Source organism: Caretta caretta, chromosome 7, assembly GCF_965140235.1.
Source record: "Caretta caretta isolate rCarCar2 chromosome 7, rCarCar1.hap1, whole genome shotgun sequence".
In the NCBI taxonomy this organism is placed as follows: domain Eukaryota; kingdom Metazoa; phylum Chordata; order Testudines; family Cheloniidae; genus Caretta; species Caretta caretta.
In genome coordinates, this window is record NC_134212.1 from 7,606,073 (window position 1) to 7,619,044 (window position 12,972).

General features: G+C 46.1%; 1 protein-coding gene across 4 annotated transcripts in view; it reads right to left on the reverse strand.

The window, feature by feature from the left end:
- LRIG1 (leucine rich repeats and immunoglobulin like domains 1) overlaps positions 1 to 12,262 on the reverse strand; it is a 128,118-nt gene extending 115,856 nt beyond the window's left edge. The window contains exon 1 of one of the 4 annotated variants that reach the window (XM_048859495.2): positions 12,237 to 12,262. In XM_048859495.2, coding sequence (XP_048715452.2) covers positions 12,237 to 12,247 — 11 coding nt within the window. In that variant the 5' untranslated portion in view covers positions 12,248 to 12,262. Of the gene's footprint in view, positions 1 to 854; positions 902 to 10,551; positions 10,674 to 11,206; positions 12,120 to 12,236 lie in introns of those variants that run through there. The other 3 variants (XM_048859492.2, XM_075130225.1, XM_048859494.2) reach the window with 3 other exon arrangements.
- Positions 12,263 to 12,972: the final 710 nt, after the last annotated feature.

The window sequence follows — 12,972 nt, forward strand, 5'->3', positions numbered from 1 at the left end:
AAGTGCAGAATGATGGTTGAGTGTGCTTTTGGCCGTTTAAAGGCCCACTGGTGCAGCCTATATGGGAGGCAAGACCTGGCCAATGACAATATTCCTATGCTTATAGCCATGTGCTATATACTCCATAACATTTGTGAAGGGAAGAGCGAAAGCTTCACTCAGGCCTGGACCGCTGAGGCTCAGCGCCTGGAGGCTGAATTTGAACAGCCAGAGACCAGGGCTATAAGAGGGGCGCACCGCAGGGCCATAAGAATCAGGGATGCCTTGAGGCAGCAACTTGAAGCTGAAAGCCACTAATATTTGTTGTTATGCTCAGGAGTGCAGTGCTTGTAACGCTAGGAGGTGATTTTGACTGGTGCAGACAATGCACTATGAAGGTTTAAGAAAACTGCCTGTTGCTTTGAAGGGCTGTTTGTTGGTTTGTCTGTCTCTCTCCTCCAGTTGTTGTTTTTTAATAAGAGAATTGTGTTGGTTTGAAAGCAATCTTTATTCTATTAACTGAAAAACACACACACGTCAGCACTGAGGGGAATGGGGCAAGAGGGTCCCAGGAGGAGGTGGGGTCCCGGGACGGTTAAAGATTTGTGTATGTCCAGGTATCATATCCAACCTTCTCCTTTGGAGTACAGTGCAGCAGGTACTGTACTTCAGCAGGACGGGTGTTGAGTGTAGGGGGAGTCTGCAGGGCTGGACTGTGACGGGGGAGGACTGGAATGCAGTGGATGCACACTGGAGCCAGGAGGTTGATAAGAGTGTGTTGGTGGTGTCTGGGGGGCACATGGGAAAGAGTTTTGCAACAGAGGCTGCAGGGGAGGGTGGTCCCGGAGCTGCTTGGTTTGAAGAGCTAGTATCACCTGGAGCGTGTCCACTTGGAGCTCCATAACATTTAAGAGCCGCCCCGGGGCTTCGTTTTGGCGTGCCACGTTCTCCTTTCGGTCCCTCTTCTCGCTGTCCCACCACTCCTTCCATTCTTGTTTTTCGGCCACGGAGTGCATCACGACCTCACGCAGAAAGTCCTCTTTAGTTCTTCATGGTCACTTTCTAAATTCTGCGCAGCCATTCAGCCGGCGATAACTAAGAGGGAGGCTGGGTTCCCAAGGTCCCCTCTGTGAAGCCAAAATGCAAAATTTTACACAAGCACTATTGTATGCAACACACAGACCACTGATTCAGTGATTTAAAACAGAGCCACTATTCACATACCTGTCACTAACTGGCTGACCCCAGGCAAGCACACGAGCCACAAAACCCCCAAAATGGTGAGTAACCGCAGGGGCAGGGGAAATCAGTGTTCCAGGACCGTACTGTACACTGGGCACATGGCTCTTGGGCAGAGCCAGCCACTGTAAGGGGGGGGGGGGAGCTTATAATCATTCCTGTCCCCACATTTTCCAGAAGCTGTGTCTTCTGCATGTCTTCTGCAAGACTGAGGCTTCTGCCCTGGCCCTTATGCAACTCTCGTGTGTCGCAACGGTTCCTCCCCCACCCCCCGTGACAGTAGAGTAGCGTGGGAAAATTACCCTTAATGTGGCAAGAAACAAAGCAGTTCTGCCAAAGAACCTGCGGCAGCGGATTCCCCAATATCTCCATGAGAGTTCAGCGGAGATCTCTCAAGCCCGTTCCCACGAAGTGAGGGAGTCAGTCAACACTGCGTTCCGCCACTCAGACAAGGCATGTGGGGGTACGCGCATCACACAAACAACTCACATCAGAGATTCCCAAAATCAAAGCCACTTACCATGGGCCTCCTCTCCTTTTTGCGCTTTGCCAAGATCTGACTGCTGTGATTGGCTAGCCTCCTCTGGGGTAGAGAAGAGCTCCTGACAGCATGCATCTCTTGACCTCCAAGTTGTCCTCCCCTCTGGGTCCCCCTCCCTCTCCATATCCTCGTCCAAGATTTCCTCCTCCTGGCTCAGTCCGCTCTCAACTGGCATACAAGCCACGGAAGCATCCACAGTAGCCTTCAGAGAGGAGGTGGGATCACCACCAAGTATCGCATCCAGCTCTTCGTAGAACCAGCTGCTTGTGGGCACAGCACCAGAATGGTGGTTTCCCTCCCACACCTTGTGGTGGGCGTTCCACAGCTCCTTCATTTTGACCCTGCACTGCAGCGTGTCCCAGTCATGGCCCCTTCCTGTCATGGATCATGAATCTGTCCATAGTTATCATAATTCCTATGGCTGGAGCGCAGCTGGGACTGCACAGCCCCCTCTCCCCAAAGGCTGAGGAGGTCCAGCTGCTCGGCACTGCTCCAAGCAGGGGATTGCCTAGTGCATGGAGCAGGCATGGTTACCTGGAAAGATGTGAGGGTGGCCATGCTGTGAAACAGCACTGCGTTAGCAGCTGACCAGTTGTGTAGTTTAGATCCCCCGATAGGTCACCTAATTCACGTTAAAAGCACCAGCGCGTGGGAGTTAAGAGGTGGTGGTGAACCTGACCCAAGTTTCAGGAACCACTCAAGTTATATCTCAAGTCAACTCTGCAGTGAGGACAAGCCCTTAGTCCTCTTCACTGCTATCTAGGAAATGAACCAGCACTGAACTGAGACTTCAATAAAGATTATCTAACCCACCTGGAGTACAAAGCATCTGGAAACCAAATTAATCTGCTACCGGGGACCGTGGCATATTGGGGGGCGGGAGGGGAAGGCATGGTCCAGGGAAAAGGGCATAGCTGCACTCAGAAATCCACAGCTGCCATAAATGCCTCTTATGGGATTTAAGCACATGCTTAAATGCCTTCCGGAATAGGTATGGGATTTTACTCACTTCCTTACAGTTAAACATGTGCTGAAGTGCTTTGCTGAATTGGTGCCCAAGATGCCAAATCGATACAATCCACTGGGGCATATGTTTTTCCCCTCTTGTTTCCACGAGACTAAGAGAGACAGCAACATACCTCCCGATTTGCTCCCTGTTCAGTCATTCTAGTAATAACTCATCTGAGATTAAGCAGCGGTTATCCAGATGCTTAACCTCAGAACAGTTTGCACAAGCTAAGAAAATGACATATTCTTTCTGCGAACGGTGGATTCACTTCGCCAATGCCCACTGGGATGCTTGTTTCCCTGCTCTGGAAATTTTTCCTTTGTCTCTCTTCCTCTCATCTCCCAAACCATTCATTCTCCCCCTTTCAAACTGCACCCATTGTAAATGGCACTGAACATTAACACAGACCATTGAGCTCTGGCTCCCTTTGTATGGGACTCTTGCCTTTTGAATTGCAGTGGCTGTGGAGAGGAAAAGCCCAGAGTGATTAAAGCCCATGAAGTTTCTCAGAAAGAGGGAGGAGTACTCTGGGTATTTCTCACAGGGTCCTAAAGTCCTTTGACTTGTAATAGATTTAAAAGAGCATTTGCAGGAGACAGCTGGGATTAGAATTGCCCTTCAATAGCTGTGTTCCAGTCATTAGGCTTCATTCCTAGTCTGATCTATAAAATATTACATCCCTCCCCACGCACATCCAATCCTAGTATTACTGAGTTTAAACTGCTTTGTATCCACTTAATGGTGAGGGGTAAGCATTAAGACCTTGGGGAAAGCTCCACAGGGCCAGTGGCAGGCTCACGCTAAGCATGGTCTCTCGGCAATAGCAAAATCTGTCCAGAGCACGCTGAGTGCGGTCAATGAATCCAGAAGACAACACACACATTCAAATGAACCCCGAGACTGGTCATTAAAACAAAAACTATTACAGAGCATTCTAATCACACTAGTCTCAATACAGTTAAGCTCATGAAAGGGTCTCCCCTGCAAACCCCAACTTTTTTTTTGGGGGGGGGGGGAAGAGGGATCTATAACCTGGTTTTAAAAGTGCGTTTCCTTGTTGTGCATCAGAAGTATCCAACTACCAGGCGGGAAAGGAGAAATTGTTTTGAAGACCTGGTTAAGATAGTCATTCCATTATTCTAGTGGGCCTGTAACTCCGAAGCAGCAGTGACATCTGTAAAACAAAGTCTGTAGGACACTGATCGACAGAATAGATTAGGCTAGGGGCATTCCACAACACAGGGACTGTCATGAAAATTGCAAACACGCAGATCTCAGCTGCAATAGTCTTAACATCCCACACACAGAATGGCTAGTCGGTGGAGAACACCGTCTTTTAGAGTTTAAATTTCTGAGTAAACTATTTCAGGGGAACTAGATGCTTTATTCAAATCAGAGTATGTATAGTCTTACCACATTCCTTTCATCAACTGGAGTTTGTACTTGTGTCAACAAAAGTCGATCGAGATTTTCTGGTAAGATCTATTCATTACAAACCCATGTTGTATATTGATTACAGTTCCTTCGTTCCTTTGAAAGGTTAGGACCATAACTGTGGAATTTAGCCACCGACCTGCACTGGGGTCAGTGAACACTGCCCAGGGTGGAGCATTCTGCCTCAGGCAATTTGTTAAGGGATGCAGCACATTCCCCACTGGCTTATACTATAGGTCCCCCTACTCCACATCCCTCTGCTGCTCCCAGGAGATTGTTATTCCCACACACCCCAAAGCTGCAATTCTGGATGATTTACACAAGACTTACACAAAGGGGGAGAGGGGAAGGAGGAAACAGAGTTCCTTACTGCTTACCCTGACCCCATACAGTTGCATAAGGGCTGGGTACAAATGAGCTCAGATTTTCTAGATCTTTGCTCCATTACTTCAGCAAGGATTAGACACAGGAGGCAAGAACTGCCCAGGACCTCTCTCTTCTCCCTTGGTCAAATCAGCAGCACAAACTCTTCCCCTCACCCCTACCTCCCCTCACATTTCCAAAGGAGACAGAATTTTAGTTGAGAGCAACCGAGATCCAAAAAGCAAGTACCACACAGGCAGTGGCAGAGCAGGTTTTCCACACCCAGCACCAATCTCCTTCAAGGACAAGCCAGCACTTCAAAAAGGTTTCAGAGTAGCAGCCCGGTTACTCAGTTAGTCTTCAAAAAGGTAGCTGAGGATCCATGCATATCAAGGCCCAATTCAACAAGGACTACATGTGCTTAAGTGCCTATTGACTTGAGCAGGATTACTCCATGCTGTAAGATATGCAAATGCTTGAGCACATTTGATTTCAGGCAGCCAGGCATTTCTGAAAATCCCACTAAAACTTATCTGCATCTTTAGGAACCTAATACCTCTAAAACTCTGGCCCTAAGCGACCCAGCCATTTAGGCACCTAAGTCCCATTTATTTTCAATGAGATTTAGGCTCCTAAGCACCTATATCACACATTACTATCGTCCTTGGCTATACTATGTAAATAGCAATGAGATAAAAGGCTCCAAAATGAGCCACACAGTTGCTTTGAAATCTAGACACATAATTACATGGCTGATCAAAATATGGTTACGTCAGTTGAGCTGGTCAAAATCTGAACATTTTAAAAACCTGTGAAAATTCGGACCTGAATAAAATTATGCAGTTATGTCATCTGGGTTTTTAAACTCCTGAAATTCTCGGGGGCTGGAGATCTTCTACTAGTGTAAACTGTCACAGCTCCACAGATGTCAATAGAACTGACACCCCCTAGTGCTCCGCTCCTTGCTATCCATGTGCATGAATGTTACACCTGGATACTCGGGCATAAGTGCACCATTGTAAAGTTGAATTTCATTCTTACCTTCGCACCACAACCATAATGTTACACTGACGCACTGAAGACAGAAAAGATAAAAAGGTGGGTTGTTGTTTTTTTTAAAACACTCAAGAAATTGCATGAGACTGTGTACTAGATAACGTACATATTGATATAGTTGTAACGGCTCACTAACTACAAAGTCTGCTGGGCTATTATGTTGTGTCCTATAAACTACCCTTGGGGGAATTCAGCGCCACTGCGCATGTGCAGAATTCACGTCCCCTGAAGTTCCCCCCCCCCCCCGCAAAAAATACATTCTGCCGGAGAGGCACTGCCCACTAGGGGCTGATGGGTAAGGTGAGCTGGCGCCAGAACAGCTGGCTCACCTTAGCAGTGAGCAGCTGTTAACAAGAGCTCCCCCAAAGCCCTTGCCCTGCTTCTGAGGTGTGCGGGAAATATGGTTCTGTATTGTAGTTTAAATGACTTATTACTCAGAGTTCTGTATTAATATGCCAAATATGGAATCTAGTTGCCAAAAACATTTCCTGAATCTTTTTTTTAGTGTCCGTCTGTATTGTTACAGACACACTGGCTGACAGGTATTTTGAAATAAATTACCAAAATAATAGAAACTGGAATGATTATATTGTTATTTTGACAAATAAAATATGCAGAATTTTAAAATACTGTGCACAGAATGTTCAATATTTTGGTGAAGAATTCACCCAGGAGTAATAAACCGAAGGAGCAAATTCTGCTTCCATGTAACCCAGTGTAAATATGGAGTAAATGCACTGGAATTATTGGAGTTACTACATATTCAACTGGGGAAAGAATTGTGAGCGTCTCTGAGCAGCAGGCAAAGTTACTTTTAGGGCAATAACTAACAATACAGGGAGTTAAGAAAACAAAGTTGTTAAAAGTAGTTTCCTTTCCTGGCTTCTTATGGCTATCATCATTGATGTTTGTCATAAATGTGCCAATATTTCAACTTAAATAGACAGATTTGCATTTACACTCAGGACTCCTTTAAACCAATCTGGCAGCAAATTACACACACACACACACACACACACACACTAACTAAGAGGCACCTTTACATTCTCTGAGCCTTACTGTAAATAAGAACCGGGACCAAAATATCACCCCTCAATAGGAAAAAAAGTATCTTTTACTCGTCTATGGAAAAAAAAATTTAATAGACTTCTTTACCATTCTTTAAAATAAGAAAAAGGGAGAGCACTTTGTTTTAATGGCCATAATGCTTTGCTTGATCTCCGAAGTCATTCTGATGTTCTCAGAGCTCTGCACCTGGCACTTCTGAGCACGAAGCATTTTGTTCCTAAGTTTGGCACTGAAGTTTGTGCCACATATAATATGCTCATGTAAATCAGACTTCAGATTTATTTCACGTCTTTTGATGTCTAACCAGCTCGAGAGGCTTCAAAGCGAGACACTGGTAAGCAGAGATACCAATCGATTACTCAGTGGATTTAGATTTTTTTCAGCTCCTTCCAGAGATGCTGAACTTTTCAGAGCTGCAACTGGTTAACTGCAAGGTTTGCATGGTGGCTCACTGGTGTGGTTTATTCAACAGACTGCATGGGTTATGCTGAACTGTTTCAACTTACTCTTGGGCTCAATTGCTGTTCCCAGTTAGAAGCTCAAAACACAAACTATGGTGAGAAAGAACATGGTCTTTTCACATGTACTACTGTACCAAATGTCACTGTCCATTTTTTAAACACTTATCTGTACCATATTACATTAACTATAAGTGGCCACAGTTTATTACTCTTCTTCAAATGAGTTATTGCTTTTGAACAGAAACTCTTAGTAGCTAAAGGCAACAAAAACAACAATAGCACCTTCAAATGATGCCAATGCATTTTTCCAATACCGACAGTCCTGCTGAGCAAATATACAACTTAATAATTAAAGTTGGTTTCAAAACTATCACAAGCCAACCCTGACAGGTTATTTGTTTAAACGGTTATAAATCTACCTGTAATGCAGTGGAAATGAACTCCAAGGATTGTTTAGCCACAAGGGGACTAATTAAAGAGTAAGCTTTTAGAAGGATATCTCCAGAGGTACCTACATGGATTTAAGAGCCCAAGCCCCACTGAAAGTCCATAGGATTTGTGCTCCTAAATCTCTTAGATGCTTTTTAAAAATCTTCCCCCCCTTAATGTTTTTTTTTTTTTAAGAGAAGTGTTAAAATGAAATGAGGTATTACATTTGTACATGATACAATTACTGTTTCCAACATTCAATGCTATTTTAAAGAAGAAATCAAATATAGATTAAACACCAGTTGATAATTAACTAGTTCTTTAGGACCGAGCTTTCATTATTGTTTATTTGTATTATGGCAGTAGCACCTATCATAGAAATCATAAAAGAAAAAAAATAGGTGGCTTGGTTTTGTTAATAATTTAGATAAGTAAATATATATAATTTTTGTTAGACACCACATAACTTTTAGAGCAAAACATTTTCTGTATCTAAGTTTCTCAGCTTCTTTGGCTGCTTTTTCATATTTTACAGGGACAACAAGAAAAATGATGTATTATTAAATACAAAAATCATTGCTAAACTCCACTTTATAAATTCTAAATTAACCAAAGAATTAGCCGAACTGACAAATCAGATTTTGCGTAAATGGTTAAAAGATCAACAACCCACAGATCTGTAGCAGTAGATTTGTGTGTGTGATTACTTCACCAATAAAATTTAAACTGAACTCAAAACACACAAAAATCCGTTCCATATGAATGACACTCCTGGGCATTAGCATGTCTGTAAAAACAGACAAGTAAATTCAATTAAACTGAGTTATTAATACAATTATGTGGACAAGTCACTGTCTTGTTTAAAAAGAAACACGGGGATTCTGAAATTATGCTCAGGAGATTAGAAACCATCGTAATCACATTCAGCTGAATTCAGAACTCTTCACAATACAACTGCACACCAACGAACAGGTGTCCACGAGGAGTTATTTTGTTTTTGAAAATAAAGGGCCAAATTCTGCACTCAGTAAGACCAGGGTAATTCAGAATAACTCATATAAAACAGGTAGTTTGACTATAGCCAAAAGTGCATAATGATAACAAACCTAAAACAAAATAATTCTACTTCAGAACAAATTGAATGGTCTCCCCAAAAAAGTCAATGACCATTTTCTTTCCGGGTAGATATACAGTATATCTACATAACCAGAAGTATTATATATTCAACAACGTATACATCTGTTCAGATACCTAAAAGCCCTAATGACAGAAGCATCAAGGTTCTCTTTCTCCCCCTCCTCCCTAGTCTTCATTTCAGAAAGGTAAGGTAACAGTTAAGGATATTTATTTATGTAAGTACGCACACGCTTTAGGTTCTTCTGCATTCTGATAGCCAAATGAAATTAATAAATTGCCAGAGATGACCCCAATTTTCCCCCTAGTTTTCCTGTACTTTTAATAATTTCAGATTTAAGATAGTTACAAAATAAGCTGCAAAGAAATTATTGGAATTTGAAAAATCATTTTTTTATTTTTACTTTTAAGTACTATTTCAGTAAAAACTCAGACACATTATCTGTCACCTATTCTCTCTTCCACTGTAAATTTAGTTGATATGCCAATAATACATCTTCTAGATTGATTTGAGAGAGAGTAGTAGAATTCAGATTTCAAGTTAACACGACCTAACTTTCAAGTTGTACTTGACATCAACATATAAGACAGCTACTCTAGAACTCTAGTAAAGCAATGTATCCGCCCCCCACCAATACACAAAAGCGATGTTTATATCCTGAAACTTTGTTTCCAATTAAAAACATCTAGTGGTTGAGCGTTACACTTTAACAGCTTCAGCCAAAATTTCCTAATCTAAATACTTAAACTCTGGCATGTAGATCCATGTATGCACACACCAGTAAGTGGACTGATTTTCAGAAATGGTGAGGTGAGCTGTAAGCATTCAGCATTTTTGAAAATCAGGCCATTCGTTAAGGTGCCCAAATAGGGATTCAGGGTCCTAAGTTTAGCACCCAAGTTAGAAAAGTTGGCCTTCATCTGCACCAGGTCATAGTCTTTTAAAAAAATCCCTCTTGCCTCCTTTTTCTGTCCAGTATTAAAACTATAGCTACAAAAACATGAAGAGGGAGCAATTCAGATTGAGAAGAATTTTACTTCTTATCCAAGCACACTGTAAAACAGAGAACTAACTACACAGCAACTTTTCCTTTGTCTCCATCCCTCTCTTCAATTTTCAATCTGGGAGAAACATGAGATCCGTATAGTAACTTCACACTGCAGCGAAAAAGCACAAGAGACCATTTTAAAAGTGTATGGTAGGAAGAGGCCTGTGTCATTAAACTGGAAGAAAAAGGGGGTTTTGTTGTTGGATTTTTTTAAAAAAATCCAGCATACCAAACTAACAGTTAAAAAAAAAAATTAAATGAGTTCAAGACCATATGGCCTAGTCAGATTATTGCTATACCTTCCATATAGTGCAAAGTCTTTAATAACTCAACTATCCTGTGCAAACCGTATTCTACTCTGCCTTGATAGTGCTGTGTCATTTTTTACAATAGTCACTTATCTTCAGCACCTTCACACTCCTATGTATAGGAAATACCAGCGGACCAGCTCTTGAACACTCTTTGTAGGAACTCAGAAGAGTTTTTAAATCAGCACAAAGGGAGCACAGCATCTGTCTTTTTCACAAGTCGCTCCGGTAACAATGCAGTAAGAAAAAGTAATAAGCACATCAACTAAAAGGAATATTGTTAAATAAGGGCTTTTTCCAGGCCTTAAGCGACTGTACGATCAGCAGCTGCAATGTTGCAGATTCCTAAAGTAAAATACCCACCAACTATAATTGATTGGACCAACTTCTGTGTGTGAGAGTCACAAGCTTTTGAACCACACAGAGCTCTGTCTCTATCACCCACAGAAGTTGGTCCAATAAAAGATATTACCTCACACACCTTGTCTCTGTAAATCCTGGGACCAACAGCCTTGCTACAACGACTAGATTGGAAAAAGTGGCCCCACTCAATGGCTGACCGCAAACTCTAAGATAATTATTATTCATCACTGGCACAAAACAGCACAGAGCAGGAAACTAAGACACTGATCCTGCCCTGAGGCATGCGCTTAACCTCAAGCCTGGACCTCAATGGACTCACAACAAATAAAGCACCTGCATAACCGTGTACAGGTTGAGAGCCTAAAAAGGCTGGGGGGTGGTTGGGAACGAACTGGGACACTTGAAGGGCTCGATCCTGCGATTGGCTGAGGACCTACTGCCAGGCCCCCACACCCTCCACTCCTACTGGGCTCTCCAGAGGGGCTCCGCATTTTTGCGGAATCGGGCCCGACCCTGCTCCCGCTGAAGTCCATGGCAAGCCTCCCACGGGCTACGATTTTGCAAGACCGTACCCTGATACGAAAAGCGCACAGGCAAATCCGTCACAGGCAAAGGAGCAGGGAGCCTTAGGCACCGCAGAGAGGGGGGGGGGGGGAAGAAACAGGATTTGACCCTCCTTCCCTCTCCCCCCAAAACAATAAAGGAACCAGGAAAGAGGCGAGGCCAGCTCCCACCCCCCGACCCCCCACCCCCGGGGAGATCCGTGGACTTACACATAGACGGGCCAGGTGGGGAGGTCCCTGGGGAGCTCAGTCAGCCCCCGGTGGCTGCAGTCCAGCAGCTCCCCGCTGCAGGCGCAGCTGGAGGCGCAGCGCGGCTCGGACCCGGATCCGGACCCGGGGCCCACCAGGGCCATCAGGAGGAAAGTCAGACAAGGAGCGGACCGCAGCAGCGGGGCCCCCGCGCCCGGCCGCGCCATTTTGTTACCCGGCCCCCGGGGTCCGAAGCGGAGAGAGCGGCACGAAGCCAGGCGGCGGCGGCCAGTCCCAGGCAGCGCTCAGCGGAGCGTGTCCAGCGACCGGTCCGGGACCGGCGGCGGCGGCGGCGGCGGGCCCCTGCGCTAGGCTGCCCGCGCCACCAGTTGCACCATGGCAGACTCGCTTCTCCACGTCCTGCCCGCGGGGGGTCGCCGGGGCCGGGGGGCAGCTCGGCGGGGCTCGCTGCTACGGCTGCGTCGGAAGGGAGGCGGCTGGGCACCGGTGCATCTCCTCCCCCTCCCCCCCTCGCACCCCCCAGCGTGGGGTCCCGGCAACACACCGGGCGCCCCCGGGACGGCTCCTGTCAGCGCCCTACTGCCTCCCGGGGCGTTTGCATGGCAGAGTCCGGGTCCGCTCCGGAGGCCCGGGCGGGGAAATCAAGGCACCGACGCTCTCCCGGCTAAAGAGCCGCCGGCCACAGAACCGGCGCCCCCGGGTCCGCCAAAGCCCAGCTCAGCCCCCGCGGCCGAGCCACGTCCCGCTCCTCAGTCCCGCAGCCGCTCCGCCGCCGAGGGCTGCATCGCCGCCTGCCCTGCCCGCGTGGGCCGACGCCGCGCTCTCCTCCGCCGCGGCGGCAGCAGCAGCAGCTTCCCCTGCTCGCGGCCCCGGGCCCCCTTCCTGCCGGCCCCGGGCTGGGGAACGAGCCCCGCCACCCACCGCGGGCGCCGCCAGCCGCCCGGATCCCCGCGGGCCGCTGCCGCCCAAAGCCCCCCGCCGCCGCGAGCGCTTCCCCGGCCCCCGAGCGCCGCTCTCGCCTCAAACCCACGTTGGGGCCATCGCCACATTCCCCCGCCGCCGCCACCTCCCCCGCTTTCGCTCCGCTCCCATTGGCCGCCCGGCGTTCTAGAACGTGCCCGCGCGCCGCCGGATTGGACAGCCGGCCCTTGGTTTGGACACACAACGTTCCATTGATGTTGGCAGCCCGTCAATCAGAGGCGAGAGGTCCCGCCTCCCTTTCCCACCCAAGGTGTGAAAGCTGGACGGGAGACTCCCTCCGCTAGCCCCGCTTCTTAAAGGGGAAGCTGAGAGAAGGGGTGAGCCGGATTCTTTCTTTCTTTCTTTCAGGGCACCTTTCTCACTAGCTCAATACTTTAGTATTATAAAGTGAAATAGAGCCAGGCCCCCAACCAACTATGGTTTTGCAAAGCCCAAACTCAACCAATTCGGTTTGTCAAAAACCAACATAGGGAATCCTGAGTTCATCTCCCATATAATATAATATAATCAATATAAATAATTATAATTAATTATACTCCATATTTTGCACATATATAGCACTTTTTTAGCATAGGTATCAAAAGTGCCTTAGTAAGTATTATAATCCTGATTCTACACAGAAGAGCAGAGGAAAGAATTATTTTCTTTCTAAACCAAAGCTGAACTTTAAAGGCAATAATTGGAGGAGGGCAGCTTTAACATTTTTATTTTTATTTCTTTGCTACGATATGCATGCCTACGATGTGCATGTGGGTAATAATAATAATTACTAACAAGAAGTGCTT